This window comes from Myxine glutinosa, chromosome 8, assembly GCF_964187855.1.
Source record: "Myxine glutinosa chromosome 8, kmMyxGlut1.1, whole genome shotgun sequence".
In the NCBI taxonomy this organism is placed as follows: Eukaryota; Metazoa; Chordata; class Myxini; order Myxiniformes; family Myxinidae; genus Myxine; species Myxine glutinosa.
Window position 1 is genome coordinate 14,428,667 of NC_136268.1, and position 20,455 is coordinate 14,449,121.

The following is a 20,455-nucleotide window of genomic DNA, read 5'->3' on the forward strand; positions in this document are numbered from 1 at the left end:
TCATCACTCGCACCCGCCCCCAATTCCAAATTACCTGTCCGATATTCCTATAGCAAGTCCTGAAGCCTGGGACAGTAAACATCAAGGCCTTACCTCCACCTTGATGTGCAGGTAATTGCCGGTTGGTCAAGTCCAAAGTGCCAGTGATACCCATACAATCCCAAAATTTATCATTGGGCCTATCAAATTTTCACCAAATTTCACTTTTGTCCCCACTATACTGTCAGGTATGTGGATCCGCATCCAACAGTGAACCGTTCTAAACAACTACCTGTGGCTACGACAGCTCTGCACCTCTACCGTGCAAGGTTCATCGGGACAAGGTGAGCAGCCAAAACGCCAACATGGCCCATGAGTGTCCATAAGGGTGCGACCCACCATCCATCCTTCGGCCCCCCTGCAAGGAACACGGCTGCACTAGCCCCAGCTGGCCAATGTGGTGAGCACCTGCTGCCAACGACACTCACTCACACAACCTCGGCCCTGGGGGAGACGGTCGCAGTGCGTGGCATTCCAGTGCCGGATATTAACAGAGTCTGGCCAGCCTTTGATCTGCTCAACTACCGCCGTGATTGGTCGAGCCCGCGTCACGTGGTTTACAGGCGCCATTTTGCATACCACCTCAGCCGAGCAGCTTTCCCGCTGCACCCATTCCATGCCATTGCTTCGTATCGTTGCATATTTCATTTGAGTAATATTTCAATAAAATCAACCAATATGGTGTGTTGTGCCGCTTGGGGATGTTCTGTTAGACCAGGACAAGGTCGTATAATGCACAGATTTCCTCGAGACAAGGAATGAAGTTCTATTTGGGAGGTTAAAATACGCCGAGTTGGATGGAATCCATCACCTTACTCATATTTATGTTCGGTAAGTGAAATCGCTTAATATATATTGGTTTCAAATCATAAGTGACATGACACGTGTGTATTAGGTCTCTGGTGAGCTTAACATTTATTTAGTCAACCATATATATATATATTATACATATTCCCTGTAACATTCTTCGTGTACATATGCAGTGCATAGGGTATATATATATATATATAAGGGATTGTGTGTAATAACTGAAAATCAGGTATTATACATAATCCCTTATTATACATATACCCTGTAACAGTGTAACATGCACTGTTTATATATGCTTATATATCAGGAAATACTTGTTTATGACGCAATATTTGTCACTGTTTGTGTCAGTTTCCTGAGTAAAGTGTTCTTTGAAAACGTAACATTTTTTGGGGGAAAATAATACCGTTTCCAAATATTATATTGCCAAAAAAAGCAGTTAATTTGGATCGTTTCAATAGAGAGGACTCTGCACAACGTTGTGGGTGTAGGTTGATATGGAGCCCCAATTCAATGTGAACAGCCTGCACTCCCGTACGGAAGAATTTGTATTATTTATTAATGGAAGAAGTGTGTGTATGCTATAAACATAATCTGTTTTTCTTGATTGATGAAGAATAACCTCATGACCATATTAATTGTTTCTTCCAGGACCATTTTGATGAATCTCAATACGAGAAGAATGGACTTGATGGCAAGAAAAAGTTGAAAATGAACGCTGTGCCTTCCATCTTTGCGTTCACTTCTGCTGCAAAGAAGGGAAAGGCTCCTCGTAAGTCACCCCGGAAGAGAGGTGGTCCGGCTACAAAAAGTCCACGCGTGGATCACACGTACACAAAGAGCCAGCCATCCTGCAGTACTGCTGAAGGTCAAACATATACACCATAATTTATATTATCAACTATAAATTATTGTGTTACGATTGTTCTGATATTTATTTTGGCCATATGTTTCTTGAATTGTTCAGAACATGAAGAATTGGAAGATAATGCTACAAGTGAGTGTAACACGGTTGAAGAGGACAACGTTGAGAGCAGTACTGTCGAAAATTCCACCACTGATCACCGGCTAATTATTAAGACACTGAAAAGCCGCACCGCTGAACTGCAGAGAAAACTTGCTTCTGCACAACGAGCAAAACGGAAGATCTACCGTGAAAAAAATGTGTTTAGAGAAAAGCATTAAAAAAAGTGTTCAATGCAGATGAAATTAAGAAACTCTCACTGAAGACAACTCGGGGTTGTAAGTGGTCAAATGACTCAATTAAAAAAGGACTGCAGCGACGTTTCGCTTGTGGGACAACTGGCTATGAAACCCTCCTTGAACAGAAACAACCACTGCCTTCTCTGAGGTCTCTCAGAAGGAGATTAGAGGTTGTTCCCATGGAACCAGGTGTTATGGTGCGAGTCAAGTTATAACAACATTTGTGAACCCAAGCTAATGAATAAAATAATAGACATTGTATTTTCGTAGCATTATGGGAAGATTGTATGTTACGTTTCCAGATAATAGATGAAATCTAGTATACAAGCTCCATTTTATCAAATTACAATTTCATGCCAAGAGAAATAAAATTTATCAGTATGCTGTATACAGCTGACAATAAATCGTGTGCCGCGACAGGCAAACAATTCGTGTGAATAAATGACGCCGCTTGCAGATTTTATTACTCCAATAACAAACAACACATCACTTTAACTTGAATTAGTTGTCCCTCATTAAATCTGCGACCAAACAGTAATAACATCGATTCCCTCGTCACAGAACTACAGGATTGCCACAGCTGACATACATCTCGCAGTGCCAGCGCGCGAAGTTAGGTGTGCAACATGGCGCCAGTATTTCAGTTGGCCAGACTCTCAATATACACGGCACTGTGGCATTCCCCTCACGTCACCTACGCCGCCCTCATCCCCCAGTCCACACAACTGCAGCCCCCAGTGCCCACCCACACTTGACCACGCCAAGGTCCAATCGACAGCCATGCTCCACCAGGAGACTCACCCAGAAGACATGGTTCACACACCTCGGACACCCATAGCACCACGTTGACCCTCAGACCCCCAACTCCATCCCCATGACTCCGCGTCTCAAATATCGGCAGAGTTGCCCCCACAGCCAGTTGAAGGCTGTGTCTTGCTAACCTGTCAATTTTTATCACAGCCTCCATCACTTTGGTCTAGCACATCTGGATCAATAATGGTGACACTGCTGTCAGTAACCACCATGACATTTCAAAATTCACCCTTAAATTTACATCCAACCCTCAGATTACCCATGCCAAATATTTCTCACAATTCACTAATTTCACCAAAGAAGGGTGCTTCTCCATACACTTGCCAGCCGAGCATGGCCCATATGCTTGGCACATTACACATTCCCGATTCAACAATCCCATGGCTCTCTTCCCAAACCGAGAGTCCACAAATCATAACGAGACATCTGTGGAAGATCATTCTCACCATCATATTCCACAGATGCCCCAATGGTTGTCCAGTAGGCTATGTCTATCCCTGTCCATTCGGTTTGGCCCGCATCCATAGACGAGCACAGTATGGCAGGTCACCACATGCTGGCTGTCCCAGAGTCTCAGGAGGAGGGTGTCAGGCCGCATGCCCGGGTGGTCACCACATCAGGCCCATGTTGGCCATCCGTGATGCCACCACCAAAGAGTGACCTACAACACCTCCCCCTAGTGGTCCTCATATACGCCATGCCAGGCACCTGAGGAACCACCTCGGACCCCCTGGAGGTTGTAACCCCCACCAGGATCCGGTGTGTGGCTCGGGGGCACCCCGATGGACAAGGGACGCCACACTCCACCAGACCCCCCATGGGGCCCAGGTCGTACCATGACATCCATGGCTAGACCCCACATCCAAATCTCGCCAGCATAGCCCCCCAGCTGGCTGGCATATCCAAATTTTGAAAGGGGCAACTTTTGCCCGAAGCCATCCCTAATGACCTCTCCTGGTCCACATTCCGCAGCCCGGGGACCATCTCCCTCCAAGGCTGTTCCAAATCCAACTCCCATTTTAATTTAATTTTAAATTTACTTTTAGAAATTTTGATTTCCCATCCCAAACCACAGCTGCAGGTAACAACTCCCTCAGGTTGTTCTGCCCCTCCCTGCAGCTGTTCCAAATTCCCCACGGGGACCAAATTGTCTGAGGCTCGATCTCCCGACTCTCCAATGTCCAAATCTAGCTCAGAGCCAAAACACTCCCCCAACTGGTTATTCCATTTTGGAGCCTCCATTACCCAATCGGTGTGTACGGTGAGGGTCCCCTCGGTCACTTCAACCGCCTCCTCGGACCGATTCACCTCCTCCCCCAAACTCCTTTAGAACTGGTCAACCTTTACCTCCATGGGACTGTCCCAGGTCCCCAGCCGCTGGGTCACATCATTTACATCATCCCCATCAATATTTTGCGGCCCCCACAGGCCTTCCCCAATAAATACCTGGTCCGGCTCCATTACCCGGACCCCCCCTATTGTTACCCATTCTTGCTCTGCACCACTGCACCTGAGCAGCAAGGACTCCAATCCATCCCCCGGTTGAGGTGTTGTGACATCCACCTGGCCCCGATAACTCCCCAGGCCACCATGTGGGAAACATTCCCCAATTAAATTTTTACCTTCCCAATTTCCTTCCACACATGCAGTCTCCTCCCGTTTTAATTCGATTCCCGTTACAATTCCCTGCTCCTGAGCCCCATGCGCATCTGCATGGGCCATACTCACTTCCATTCCCAATTTGAATTCCCCCCCGTTCAGATTGAATTTCTGCCACCATTGGCTTCTCCTGTGCCCCATTGGCACCATTCGTTCGTCCTTCCTTCAACTCAATCGTCCATCCATCAATTTTATTTCCCAATCGCTCACTCTGAGCATCCATTTTGTTTTCTAGGCCCTTCATGTCTGCCTTCAATTCATTCCTTTGGGAGTCCATTTTTTCATTCAACCCATCAACTTTATTTTCCAACCGCTCACTCTGAATTCATTCATTTTGTTATTCAATCGCTTCATTTTGTCTTTCAATTCCTTACTCTGAGCCTTCATGTCATCCATTTTGCTTTTCATTCGCTCCAGAAATTGCATTAAGGCCTGGTTATCGTTCGGGACTGCCTTGATAGCGGGGATAGCTCCATCGCTATGCTCAACCCCAACTACCTCCGACCCACTTCCAAGGCTCCCCGCATCTTCCACCCTTTCTTCCATATTGCGTATCTCTTCCATCCGTGAAGAAGAGGTCGCTTCCCCACGTGGCTTTTACCTCAGAAATCGATTTAAATTTAACTGACGTGCTGTGCGCGTCCCGCTCACCGATCGACTATTCAATTTATCGCCTCTGACTAAAAAAAAAATTTGTCTCCAAATTCTCCACACTCCTTGACACCAAATTTATAATACGGTTCAAATCCCACTCCTTGACAACACTTGTCGCGCGAATCCCTCGGTTAATTCCGTAGGATCGCGGATGGCCCAAATGGACTTAAATGGAGGCGACGATCAATGTGGATTCGACTATAAAAGCGTGGGTGGAAGAAGGAAGAGGAAGAAGCGGCAAGCGCGTACCTGTAGCGATCCGACAGCAGCTCCGATCGTGGAGGAAATGAACTCAAATGAACACAGGATTTTGAATAGAAAATAAAATAATACAAGGGTTTATTTAAAATTATTAGTGGGACAGGAAAACACGGTGATAAAACAAAATGCTAGGTTGGAACGTCCCCACTCACTGATTTCAAATACAAGACAAAGGGAGAATTAACAAAATAAATGTCCCCGTCGTGTACTTGTGAATGCGAGCTTATCTGTCTGTAGTCCGCAGTCGTCAAGGAATCGTCCAGGCTCCGGTGTTGGCACGAAGCAGGCCTCCGTCCACCTTGCTCATGCCCGTGGAGTCGGTCGCACGCGAGGTCCCACCTGCTCGTAGCACCGAGCCTCGCTCCCAGCACCAAAAGCACCACAAAGATTCAGGGAAGACACCAACGACCACCAGGTAAGAACGCAGGGAACAAGCACCAGCGAAGCCGATCGCCGAACACGCGAAGCACAAGCACAGAACCCAGCACGAAGAGCCTGAACGAATCCTCTCAAAATGCCCGCGAACCACATGTTTTGTCTCCCGTGGTCTGACGTCAATTCTGGCGCGTTAACAATCCATTCTGCCCTGCTTTCTGATCTTTCCCGCCTTCTGACGTCACTGGCGTTCTTCCTCCAACTAGCGAACTGTTTCTACATGGTCGTTTGTCGCCCTCCGTCCTGATTGGCCGAAGGTTCGTGCCTTCTGCACCAACCAATCACATGTTCTCTGGGCGTGGTTCCAGCCTGCCTTCCACGATGCTCGTTACTAGGTCAGCTGGTGATGTGGCTGGCTGCGGCCACATGCGGCGGTGCCCCGATTTGGCTTCCTGCCTGTTCTCTTCCAAAGTCATTGTGTAAGGGAGGGGAATTATTTACTGTGGTGCACTAATGGGCCTATCTAGGGTCTATGTGAGTGTGTTGCCATAAGGGACACTAGGTTGGCGACAGAGGGGACGACAAACAAGGGAATTTTACCCATAATGAATGAATGATTGAATGATCGTTTTAAGGCCATTTTCCCCGCTAGAGCGGGGGTTAGGCTAGAGCGGGGGTTAGCCTTGCGGGCCCCATGATAATCATGGTTCCCTGTTTGAGGCAATGTTTTATGGCCGGATGCCCTCCTGACACCAACCCTTAGTCGCCTCTTACGATGCGCAGGGATACGGTATACCTATTCTAAACCAGGGTACACACCGGGATCATTCATCCCAGCAAGCTGGTACTCAATTTGCCGACCCCGGAAGGATGACAGGCTGAGTCAACCCCCCTGGTGTTAATTCAGTGATCGACCGGGATTCAAACCCAGGATCCTAGGATCCCAAGCCTGCACCCTAACCGCTAAGCCAACACCAGGCTAAAAAAACCATAATAATAAAATAAAAATATAATAATAATAATATAAATAATAATAATAATAAAATATAAATAATAATTAATAATAAAATAATAATATAATAATAATAATAATAAATATAATAATAATAATAAATATGGTTATTGTCCCCCGTCGCACCGCGGAGCGAAAGGGGGACTCTGGTTTTCCCGGGTGTGCGTGCGTGCGTGTGTGCATGCGTGCATGTGTAAGCAAAGGAATGCATTCGAATTTGGTGTGTGGGTGCAACCCACGTCAAAATCCAAGATGGCCGCCACCATGTATGTCTGATGCCATGTATGTCTGAACCTTGTGAGCTGAATATCTTGAAAAATAAGCGAAGTACCAACTTCTAATCTGGTGTGTGGGTGTATCTAGGCACAAGGAAGAACACTATTGAAAATTGGGTCGCCACGTCAAAATCCAAGATGGCCACCACCATATATATGTCTGAACCTTGTGAGCGAAATATCTTGAAAAATAAGCGAAGTACCAACTTCTAATCTGGTGTGTGGGTGTATCTAGACATAAGGAAGAACCTCATTGAAAATTGGGTCGCCACGTCAAAATCCAAGATGGCCGCCGCCATGTATGTCTGAACCTTGTGAGCTGAATATCTTGGAAAAATAAGCGACGTACCAACTTATAATCTGGTGTGTGGGTGTATCTAGGCATAAGGAAGAACGCTATTGAAAATTGGGTCGCCATGTCAAAATTCAAGATGGCCACCACCATATATATATATATATATGTCTGAACCTTGTGAGCAAAATATCTTGAAAAATAAGCGAAGTACCAACTTCTAATCTGGTGTGTGGGTGTATCTAGGCATAAGGAAGAATGCTATTGAAAATTGGGTTGCCACGTCAAAATCCAAGATGGCCACCACCATGTATGTCTGAACCCTGTGAGCAAAATATCATATCGTAGCATGTTTTCTGCGTCTTCCACTTTGTCAACTCACATCACATCCCCGACGGGGGACCTAGGCATAACGCTTGTTATAATAATAATAACCATAATAAAAACCAATAATCCCTGTACTAATTAGCATGCCCTGCCCCTTTGTGGCGGGGACACAGATACAACGTATACCGACATCCGGGCTAAACATATAGAACTTATTACAGGTAGATTCTCTATCACGACAGTCGAGTACCTACCTATGCAGATCTACCTGGCTCTAGATATTCCTCTATCCCCCCGACATTATATTATTATCAATATATTTATAAGCATAATCCTTTGCTCTCAATCCCACAAATTCACTCATTATCTTTCTACCCAATTAATCTTTAAACTTTCCAATAACCTTTTTATTCTTTGTAGAGAATAGTTTGTTATCTGATTTATATTTGCTTGTATCATAAATATCAACATCCTGAGACATATCCTTATAAATATCTTCCATATTGATTTTCAAAATAAAACTGTGTATCCATATCGAGTAAATTTATTCACAAAATAGATATAAAAGTAAATTTTAATATAAAAGCAGATATAAAGTACATTTATTCACATATTTCTTCTTTAAGTTGTTGCAGTAGTAGGCATACATTAATAATTTTGACAAGTCAAGAATTGATGTTCCCATATAAATAGGTTTATCCATTTCAATACTCTCTTTGATCATATGAATAGCAGAAAAGCTATCTGAAAACACCTCTACTCTTTGAAAACTTGGTCTATTAATTAGTTTAGATGCTTGTTTCCAAGATGTAGCGAGTCTTATATTTTGTCTGTTCCTAACATTTTCATAGTCTTTCCAAATACAGCATTATTCATTAATTTATAAAAGTCCTTCTTAAAATCTGTTTTTGTTTCCATTCTCCTTTTTGTATTAAAATCAATAGAGGTCTTTAACCACTAACTTTGTTTAAATTCTAAAAGCCTATGAATTTTCTTCACTCTCAAACCAGCAGATAAATATCGTCTTAAATTCCTTTGATGTAAAACATATTTCCCTTTATCATAGAATGTAGTGTGGAATTAAAATCTTTATTAAACTGCTTTAGGCCCCATGACAGCTTGGCTGAGTTGTATCGGGCAAGTCGAATCTGTTCCGAATCTGTCGAATAAAATTGAGCATTCTTTTGAAATCCACCTGTTCCAAAGGCTGAATCCAGGCTCTCAGAAAAATCCCTAGATCCCTTCTATCCGGATACCTAAAATTAATCATAATATAATACCTACGTATCATATTATAATACCTATATTCTCGCTTAATATATGTGTAAGCTCGATTAAATTAATCTTATAATCTATCAAATTAAAAACATATCATCAATCTGGACAACCGTCTGGACAACCCTCCCATCTACTTTCTCAACAATCCTCTCCAAGAAGTTCTGTCACTCAAGCTTTTGGGTCTCACTATCGGCCATGATCTTTCTTGGGAAAACCACATTTCAAATCTGGCCTCCAAAGCCAGTCGCCGACTGGGCATCCTCCGTCGTGCGAAGTCCTTCCTTGGCACACCTGAGCTCCTCACCACATAAAAGGCTTTCATCTGCACCTCAATGGAATACTGTTCTCCCCTCTGGGCCGGTACTCCTGCCTCACACCTAGCTCGGCTCCACGCTGTTGAAACCAAAGCTTTCAGAATCATTGGAATCTCCCGCGATGAAGCTAACTCCGAGGGCCTTTCACTTACTCACCGCAGGCAGGTTGGTGGTCTTTCTGTCTTCTGCTGACTCCTCTCCGGCCTTGCTCCCCCAGCTCTCTCTCTGGGCTCTGTCCCCCAAATATTCCTACAGGTCGCACAAGATCTGCCTGCAACCCTTTTGTATATCTCCCCCACTTTTATGCTTAGAAATGAATTGACACTTTTAGTGCCACACACTAAACATATCCTCTTTTGATAAACTCTATTATTTTTTACCTTTAACATGTGATATATTTTTAGTATAAGTTTTCTTTTTACACTTAACACAATAACTCATTTATTTATGAGAAAAATTCATGCAGAGTGCGAAAACCTTTTTGGTTTCCAACATATACATTTATATCTTGATGTTTATAACATAAATAATCCTTAGGAATGCCTTCACTCTCTCCTCTTTTTTGAATTTAGGGAAAAATATATATCTTAAACTTTAACTACAGTCAATAACACCAACATCATCAACTACATAATCTTTTCCTTCTTCCTTATCCCCATTTTCTCGTTTAAATATCCTCCCTGAAATTTAAGATATTGATGAAGTTATTCTTGAAAATAATATTTTCATTAGACTTTTAATTTCTTTATTTTCCTCCTCAGTGCATTGAGTTTGATTTATTTTCCGTAATACCTCCATTCCGTAATCCGCAATTTCCGTAATCCTCCAAATTTCCGTAATAATCTTCACCTTCTACTTCTCCTGGTCGCATTGCTCTGGTTGTAGATACAATACAAATCATAGGGTGTTTTTAAAAACTTACAATCTTTTCATCTTTATGATTCAGGAGCCTGGATTTCTGAAAGTTTTTTTCCGGAAGCAGATTTACCCACAATATTAATAATAATAGTTGTCATTTATGTCTGTAATCTATCTATACACAAAGAATTAAGTTAAGCACCCCTACACAACGAATTAAGGTAAGCACCCCCTAATATATATTCTTTGTGTATATGTATACATTGGCATATATTCTAAGGTATGTGAGATCAAATAATGATTGGTATGACATTAGCAATTATCCATTGATGAAATGCAGATGAGTGCACTCATCTGTGACGCCCATCGCTCGTGCAGCACGATCACGTGGGTCCTACACACGTTATTGACGCAAAGATCGCTAGAGGTCTTCTCAGAACAATGACTGTACGTTAGAAAACATAAACGTCATCCACACTGTCCGTGATGGACCTATAGCTCCATACTTAAATTGAGGTGAAAATATGCCTAAAATTCCCAAAAATTTTCACCTTAAATTATTCAGAATAAAATATTGAAAACGGCATGATTGTTATGTTTTTATGTGACCATATTATCACTTCTCCAGAAAATATAGCAATATCATGGGTATATTACACTGTTTTGACGACAACAAACTTGTAATGTGCGAGGTTGTAAAAAAACGGGGGGGGGGTGCTTAACTTAATTCTTTGTGTATATATATATACAAGAAAGTTTTGTTTGTTTGTTTGTTTGTCTGCACGTGTTAATTTCCTGAACGGTGAAAGATAGGAGGAAATCTCGAAAAAAAAAATGTCGGGACGGGCCCCAGGAAGGTTATAGGCTAGGTGGCGAGGCCGGTCGAGGCAGCCTCGGCCGGGCTGGGCCCATTTCGCAATTAAAAGCTGAGCTGAATTATAGTAGTCAATCTTCTACGGCCGCAAGTAAAAGCTGAATTATAGTAGTAAATTCATTCAAAAAGAACCCGGGCAACGTCGGGTGCTTTCGTCTAGTTATTAACGCACAGGTTGTAAACCTGGTGCGTTATAGCGTTTGCCTGGGAATTTCTGTCGCTCCAAAAGTGAAGCACGTTTCTGTCGCTCAGATGTGTAAACATGACGTCATCAAATCTATATTTAGGCTAACCATGGGCTACCCCTTTGGCTGGTACGCGGCCGCTCGCTAGTACATAATATAGGATATATTTGTTATATGTTATGTTATAGGATATATAGGATATATGTTATATGATATAGGATATATATAGGATAGGTTATAGGATATATATGTTATAGGATAGGAATATAGGACCCAAATGACCCAGAGGACCCAAATGACCCAGAGGACCCAAATGACCCAGAGGACCCAGAGGACCCAAATGACCCAAATGACCCAAATGACCCAGAGGACCCAAATGACCCAGAGGACCCAAATGACCCAGAGGACCCAAATGACCCAGAGGACCCAAATGACCCAGAGGACCCAAATGACCCAGAGGACCCAAATGACCCAGAGGACCCAAATGACCCAAATGACCCAGAGGACCCAAATGACCCAGAGGACCCAAATGACCCAGAGGACCCAAATGACCCAGAGGACCCAAATGACCCAAATGACCCAGAGGACCCAAATGACCCAGAGGACCCAAATGACCCAAAGGACCCAAATGACCCAGAGGACCCAAATGACCCAGAGGACCCAAATGACCCAGAGGACCCAAATGACCCAGAGGACCCAAATGACCCAAATGACCCAGAGGACCCAAATGACCCAGAGGACCCAAATGACCCAGAGGACCCAAATGACCCAGAGGACCCAAATGACCCAGAGGACCCAAATGACCCAGAGGACCCAAATGACCCAGAGGACCCAAATGACCCAGAGGACCCAAATGACCCAGAGGACCCAAATGACCCAGAGGACCCAAATGACCCAGAGGACCCAAATGACCCAGAGGACCCAAATGACCCAGAGGACCCAAATGACCCAGAGGACCCAAATGACCCAGAGGACCCAAATGACCCTCTGGGTCAATAAAAGTTGAAACTGGGCAAATGTCAATGAAAATTTGCCAGACCCAGACCAGAAAATGACCCAGAGGACCCAAATGCCCAGAGGACCCAGAGGACCCTGTGAATGTGAATGAATGTGAACATAATGTGAATACTAGTAGCAATTTTACAAAAACCATGGCATAATTTCAAATCTTGACCCGAGATGATAATTATGCTACATCATAATTTCCATGTGCCAACCTGGGCGGAATCCAAGTGGATTCACTTGTTTGTAAACAAAAAAAAAATCATTGAGTATCTCATCTCGTTTCACAACAATATATTTATATTTTCCAGTCATGTGTTTCATTTTCTCCTCAAATTCCTTTTTACTACATAATGGAGAGCAATTGTCTCTCCAAAAATTATTTACATCTGTTGAATTTAACTTTAATAAAATAATAGTATTGGCATTGTTTCTTATTGAGCGACAAGGGAGTTGAAAGTATGATTGACTGAGATAACTACAATTACAAGAAGAATGCCTCCCTCTTGTATAGTAGCTATCCATAACCGATTGGTTTCTCTCATTAACACAATCATGAAATATAACGAGGTTCTTTTTTGATTTATCTAAACCTTGGGGTGAAGGTATATCCTCCGTATTATCACTGAGAATACAAGTTATGGGTTTTGGTTTCGGTTTTGATTTCTGTGTATCACAAAATAATTGTATTATATCTTCAATATTGTAATCATTTAGTTTGTTTTGAAGTTTGAATAAACCGATTATATCTTCTTTTTAAAGACCCGCATTAAAACCTTGTGAGAGTAGTTGATACTCGGGTTGCAAACTTGCCTTTGTAAAAATTATTAAATTATCATAATCTATAAAGTTGGGAGTAAGGAGCATCTTAAAAAGCAAACAGGTTTTTCCACATCCGCTTGAACCAACTATTAGACATTTTAATGAATTTGGAAGATTTTTATCATTGTAAAATTTTTATCTTATTTTCCGAAACAGGCAAAAAATCAATCATTTATATATTTGGAAAACAAGTCATCGAGTTTTTTACAGGCTTTTTTTAGAAACTCTTTGTTTTATCCTGAGTTCAGGTATAATTTTTGGAGAATCCATTATTTTTTATATGTGATATCTTGTGTTAAAATTTCCATGAAAATGACAATCGTGAATAGCAAATAACATAGTTCCTTGAAACATTTCCCTAATTTTATCAATATCTTCCGTTGTAAGGAAAGGAGCATCCTCAACATCATAAACACCAATAACAGTGTGAAAGTCTTCTTTGAATAAATGTTTGACTTCATCAGAAAAATAAATATTCATTTCTCTTATTAATCTTGTGGAGTAATTCATTTTTGGTGTAAATTTGAAACAGTTATGTTCCTTTTTACATATATTTTTCATCATTAATTAGAAGATAATAATAAAATATACATTGTTTATAGGCTTTTGTCTCTGTGTTTATTCCTACTCTATGACACGCAGAACAATTCTCTAATTTATCATACTAGCAACGGTACCCACCCTACGGTGGGCTTCAATTGGGAAGCCCAAATGAAAAGGCAAAATATCAGACATTCAAGGCTTTTTAAAATTTTAAACGATTCATATAAACATCCGTTGAATCATATCACACGCAAATCATCAAAATCTAAATAGTACATGGCGCCCATTTCGATAAAAGATTGAATACTGCAAAACAGAAGCGGCCGCTACACATCTTTCTGAGTCGCACGTTTATGTGTGAAGAGTGCGTGCCGAATCTGTAACACGGAAGCGGCCGCTACACCTGTTTCTCAGTCGCTTTGCACACGCTGCCGTGTTACTTCGGAGCCGCACGTTTATATAGAAAGAGTTCGTCAGGAGTCGATCTACTCTCTCCTGGAACGTAGAATTTCAACAAAAGCCACATCACTGTTCATATCGGTAAATATTATTCCATCGTGTTTGGAAAAACTGGAAAATTCGAAAATTGGAAATCTTGGAAAAATTGGAAAAACAATACAGCCTATTTTACTCCAGGGGGTCCTAGGATTACCCACCCAAAATATCGTTGCGAACGGTTCAGCCGTTTTTGCGGTACCTTCGAACGGACAGACAGACAGACGGACATTTAGTGAATTATAGTAAGATGGAGTATCATAATCAGTATTTCATAATAATCATAATCTATAAAACTACTTTCATAACTTTCGTTTGAACACAAACTCTCAGTATCATAACTGTCTTCTGTTCTCATGGAGATACTATAATCGCTATCATAATCCCCAAAATCTTCAACTGAATAATGACTCATTTATTAAGGAAAAAAAATATTGAAGGACTCTAATCAAAGATATTTAAACCAAGAACGAAGTTCAACATACTATTTGTCAATATACTTGATGGTGATAAGTGCCAAAAGAAAATTAAATTATTCTCTAAAATTAAACATAGTCAAATATTCATTGGCACTCTATATGAGTTCAAAGAAAATGTGAGAGAAAATGGAGTGGTATGAGTGTTTTAGAATCAAATCAGGGCTTGGAGGAAGTGGGAGAAATAGGAGGATTTTTTAGGGGTATGGATGTTTTGGAAATAGTGGGCGTGGTTCATCAAAAAGTGGGTGTGGTTTGCAATAGTTGGTCTATTGAGGATTTCATATTTCATGAAAGGTTTATTTGAAAGTGGAAGAAATAGACAGATTTTTTTAGGGTTTGATCAATGGAACAATGGAAAAAGTGGGCGTGGCTTGTGAATAAATAATTGTTGGTATGCTCGGGGAAGAGGGAGAAATAGGAGGAATCTTTATGGGTTAAGGGGGTGTTTTAGAAATAGTTTTTCACTTTTCCCCATTCACTTCAAATGTAAAATTGGGTTTATTTTAGAATCAACAAAGGGCTTGGGGGTCCATTGAGGATTTAACCTTTGTTAATGGTTTAGATGGGTAAGGGAGAAAAAACGGATGTTTTTTGGTTTTTGGGTGGGTATTCCATAAGTTCCAAGGTATTTCCCACATTCACTTCAATGTAAAATTGGGTGTTTTAGAATCCCGATTTTCCCCCTACGAGAATGCAACTTGTAAATGACGTAGTTGTTCGAAAACTCTCATGACTTGCCCACTTCTGTGTTCCCAACAACCAGTCGAGCATCAGGGAACTGGTTCTTGAGTTGTAATAGATGCGTCAAAGTGACAGGACGAAGCCACCGCACTCTTGGTCCTTGAAAATCCAATGGGACGGGTGGTGAGTTGGCCAGAGCCTGTAAACGAGCGATCGGATGGAGAGAGTGAAAACATAATCGCACCAGAGGAAGATTAAATGTGGTGAAGAATCAACAAACTTACCAACAATTCTGGAGGAAATATGGGCTCCTGTGTGGGATCTAGAGGCTTCACCTGAAAGAAAACAAAACTGCATTTTGTACATTTAAAGAGGTCTCACAGGACATGGAAGAGGTATGTGCATTCACCTGTGACCTGTTAACTTGGAGTTAGTATCTGGACCTAGCTAAAAACTGTCACCCAAGTGTTTCACATACAGAGCAAAGTATCAATATGTGCACACTTCTTTGGAACGATGTTAAGTCGTAGGACCCATCTGCTAACATTTTTTTTTTTTTTTTTTTTTTTTTTGTACACAGAATCGATGCTCGTGTAAGAGCTAATACATTGAACATGAAAACATGCACAGACACATACAACATGCAATGAAGGGAGTGGGAGACAAGAGGGGGAGAGAAGGGGAAGCACACATGCACAACAACAGTAGGGAACAAGGACGTCGGTAGATCTGTGGAAGGAGGAGGGCTGGGGGGAAGAGGCCTGGGACACACACACACATAAACACACACACATAAACACACATTTACACACACAAACATAAACACACACACAAACACACATATATACACACACACACACACATATATATATACAAACATAAATACATACATATGCATACACACACGCACACACACATACGCACACTACTAAAATCTTCTATTATCCTTCCCATATTATTCACTTTGCAAAATGGTCTGCAGGGGTGTATATGTTCAGTCGACAGTGAAGCAGGTTCAGGTGTAGAATCCCTGCAGCACCTTGATGAACCACAGGTTGTCTTTGCGTGTGATAAGTTATCACAACACTTTCCTGCTTTTGCTCCATCATTTCTTCCACAACACGAGTTCTAGGGAAAACAAAATTTAATTCATTTTATTGAGTCTCTGTGACCCAGTGCCACCATAACCCAGGGTACAGGATTGGTTTGGGGGAGTTAGGTGAGGGGGGTGGAGGGGAGGTAAGTGCGGTAAGCCTACCATAAAAACAGTTGAAAAAACATAGGGGCAATACCCCTGGTGCTCACCTGGTAGAATAAGCAGGATACTACAATGACTAAAGGTATTTTAAACCAATTTCGATGGTTTCGAGAAGACTGGGCAGCATGTAGAATCATACAAACATAATCATAAAACTTAAAAAATAAAAAAAAATAAAAAAAAATATTTTGGGGGAAACCCCCCCCCCCCCTTCCTCCCCCCCTCCCATCCTGTATACCTCCTCAGACCCCAATTTTTCAAATGGCTTGAACAAACATTGGTACATCACTGGTGGTGAAGATTGTGGTGAAGTTTCATCAAAATAGTGTTTGTAGTTTCAGAGAAGAAAACAAATGTCTATTTTGAGGGGTCAAACCTGGACCCACTTTGCCCCCCATAGATCCATTTAAACTTCGATTTTCTTCGTGCCGTGAACAAACTTTGGTTCATCATGGGAGATGAAGATTGTGGTCAAGTTTAATCGAAATATTGTGTGTAGTTTCAGAGAAAAAAAGCAAGTTCCTATTTTGGGGGTCAAACCTGGATCCACTTTGACCCCTGCGACCCCGACTTTTTTCAATGCCGTGAACAAACTTTAGTCACAACACAAAAAATATCATTTGTGCCAAATTTGGTCGAAATCCCATCAGCGGTTTCGGAGAAGAAGTTTCAAGAGATTACGGACGGACGGACGGACAACGCGCCATCGCACAAGCCCCTCTGAACTTTGTTCCAGGTGAGCTAAAAATGAGTACTCCCTTTCGACGGCGTCATCGCCAGCTCCCCCCCCACCCCCGTTCTTCTGCTGGCGGTGATGTGATGCAGGGCCTGGAGATGGCATAGAAAAGGAGCGGTGTACAAAAAGTGTATGATGAAAAGTGTGTGATGAAAAGTGTGTGATGAATAGTGAGTAATGAAAAGTGTGTGATGAAAAGTGTGTGATGAAAAGTGTGTGATGAAAAGTGTGTGATGAAAAGTGTGTGATGAAAAGTGTGTGATGAATCGTGAGTAATGAAAAGTGTGTGATGAAAAGTGTGTGATGAAAAGTGTGTGATGAAAAGTGTGTGATGAAAAGTGTGTCATGAAAAGTGTGTGATGAAAAGTGTGTCATGAAAAGTGTGTGATGAAAAGTGTGTGATGAAAAGTGTGTGATGAAAAGTGTGTGATGAAAAGTGTGTGATGAAAAGTGTGTGATGAAAAGTGTGTGATGAATAGTGTGTAATGAAAAGAGTATGATGTTTGTTTGTAAGAAAGAGAGGTTGAAGCTAGCCTGGTCGCGAAAGTTTGAGTGAGACACAAAGTAAGAGCAGCAATCCTGACACGGAGAGTGTAACATGGTTCCGGGCACCACTTTGACACTCCTAAATCCGAACGGTAGTACTAACTTGAGCTTCGGCATAGTTTGGCTTCTCTATTTGGGGGGTGGAGGGAGCAAGGGCTTAATATTAATAATGGGTAATTAAGTCTGCCCCTCTCCTGTGCCATCTCCAGGTGCTGCATGACGTCATTCCCGGGCGCTGATGGGGGCCTGGCAAAGACACACGCCGAAAGGGAGTACTCAGTTTTCACCATGTTTGTTTTCTGTCTTGTTTTCTTTCTTTCTTGTTTGTTTGTTTGGGCGATATCTCAGCCATACGGCTTTTTTGGGGCGAAATAGTGAACAAGTGCTTTGGCAAAAACGATCTCTTATTTTTTTTGATTAATTAATGAATTAATTACATTATTATTATTATTATTATTATTATTATTTTTACTCTATTTTTATTTTAACCCTTTGAGTACGGGATTTTTTTTGATAAAAATACCCCCGGTACGGGATTAATTTGGCATTTTGGTACGGGAATGCAACCACGTACTGACGATCTATTTATAGGTATAGTCGACGACGTGTAGTAACGTCATCCGTACACAAAACCTTTTCGCGGGTTGCGGCACTCCACGTCATCCGTACTCAAAGGGTTAATTTAAAATATATATATATATTTTTTGGTGTACAGGATCGAGGCTCGTTTAAGGGCATTAATCACAAAAAACATAAGCGGACACACAAAACATACAACAAAGGAAGTGGAAGAAAATATGGGGAGAAAAAGGGTACAACCGTAGATAACAGGTTAATCGGGAGATCTGTGGGGAGGGAGAGGGAGTGGGGGCAGGGGAAGGGGGGTGTGGGTGCAAGAGGTATAAAATACATGGACACTGCTCGGACTTCAAGGAAAGAAGTTGGTATTTCAAAAAAGTTGATCCGGGGTGTATTAACGGGGGTAGAAAAGATCAAGGTTTTGGATGGGGGAAGATAAGAGATGGTGGTGAACAGCTGTTTTGAAGACCTGGAGGGTGGAGTGGGATTGAAGAGATTGAGGGAGTTTGTTCCAGAGGCGGGAGAAAAGAGGAATGAAAGAGTGAAGGTGAGCAGAGAGTCTTGATTTTGGCAATTTCACCATAAGAGGGTTGCAGGCAGATCTTGTGCGACCTGTAGGAATATTTGGGGGACAGAGCACAAATATAGCTGGGGGAGCAAGGCCGGAGAGGAGTCGGTAGAAGACAGAAAGACCACCAACTTGCCTGCGGTGAGTGAGTGAAAGGCCCTCGGAGTTAGCTTCATCGCGGGAGATTCCAATGATTCTGAAAGCTTTGGTTTCAACAGCGTGAAGCAGAGCTAGGTGTGAGGCAGGTGCACCAGCCCAGAGGGAGAGCAGTATTCCATTGAGCTGCGGATGAAAGCCTTGTATGTGGTGAGGAGCTCAGGTGTGCCAAGGTAGGACTTCGCACGACGGAGGATGCCCAGTCGGCGACTGGCTTTGGAGGCCAGCTTTGAAATGTGGTTTTCCCATGAAAGATCATGGCAGATAGTGAGACCCAAAAGCTTGAGTCACAGAACTTCTTTAAGAGGATTGTTCAGAATGTAGATGGGAGGGTTGTCCAGTCGGTCTTTTCGGGGAGACAAGGTCAGAGTGTGAGATTTGTCAGGATTGAAAGACATGTTCCAATTGTTTGCCCAGTCTGTGATTTTGTCCAGGTCTGCAGAGAGTGAGGAGGCTGCTGATTGCCGATCTGAGGGATGAGGAATGGAGTGGCAGGGAGTGGAGTCATCAGCAAAGAGATAGAGAGGATTTTCTAGAAAGTCAGAGAGATCATTGATGAAGACCAGAAAAAGCACAAGGCCCAGAACACTACCTTGGGGAACTCCAGCCTCAACAGGAAGGGGAGATGAGGGATTTCCATTCAGGGCCACACGTTGACTGCGACCAGTGACTGCGATTCAGGGCCACACGTTGACTACCTTTTGAGCTAGGAAGCTGATATTTGGACACGACAGTGACCAAGTGATGTGGCTATAAAGGATATTTTGGATTTATTGATTGATCAATTAATCGATTAATTATTTTATTTTTGGTTAATTCATTTTCATTTAATTAGTTTTCAAAAAGTTACAGATTCAGATGAAACACTGGTGGTGTAGGTATCCTATTAGCCAATTGATTAAGAAATTAATTATTTTACAATTATTAGACATTTATTTAAATTTCACAATTAATCAATCAATTATTGTACACCTCTCCCTCCCAATACCGTCTCTATGCGCTGCATGGCGGCATTTCCGGGCGTCGAAGGCATCCCGGCAATGCCACACTAGAGGACGTTATTTATTTATTTTGCATGCGGGCAGTGTACTTTGTATGTACACGATATGCCCAAAAGTATGCGGACACCCCTTCTAATTAGTGGCATTTTTGCCACAGAGCATTAGATTTGGCTATTTCAGCCACACCCATTGCTGAGTTTTTTTTTTTTTTTTTTGTATACAGAGTCGAGGCTCGTGAAAGAGCTAACATTTATCAAACAAACAAATCAAACAAACAAGCAAACAAAGTATATAAAAAGGGGAGTGGTCGACAAGATGGGGAGAGAAGGGGAGGACACAGCCATGCAATCTCCATAGACA

General features: G+C 42.2%; 1 protein-coding gene across 1 annotated transcript in view; it reads right to left on the minus strand.

The window, feature by feature from the left end:
- LOC137432196 (xanthine dehydrogenase/oxidase) overlaps positions 1–20,455 on the minus strand; it is a 296,924-nt gene that overhangs the window by 241,875 nt on the left and 34,594 nt on the right. The window contains exons 5-7 of the mRNA XM_078782822.1: positions 16,215–16,379; positions 15,536–15,586; positions 15,309–15,450 (exon numbers count right to left, since the gene is read on the minus strand). Of these exons, the coding sequence (XP_078638948.1) occupies positions 15,309–15,450; positions 15,536–15,586; positions 16,215–16,379 (358 nt within the window). The remainder of the gene's footprint in view (positions 1–15,308; positions 15,451–15,535; positions 15,587–16,214; positions 16,380–20,455) is intronic.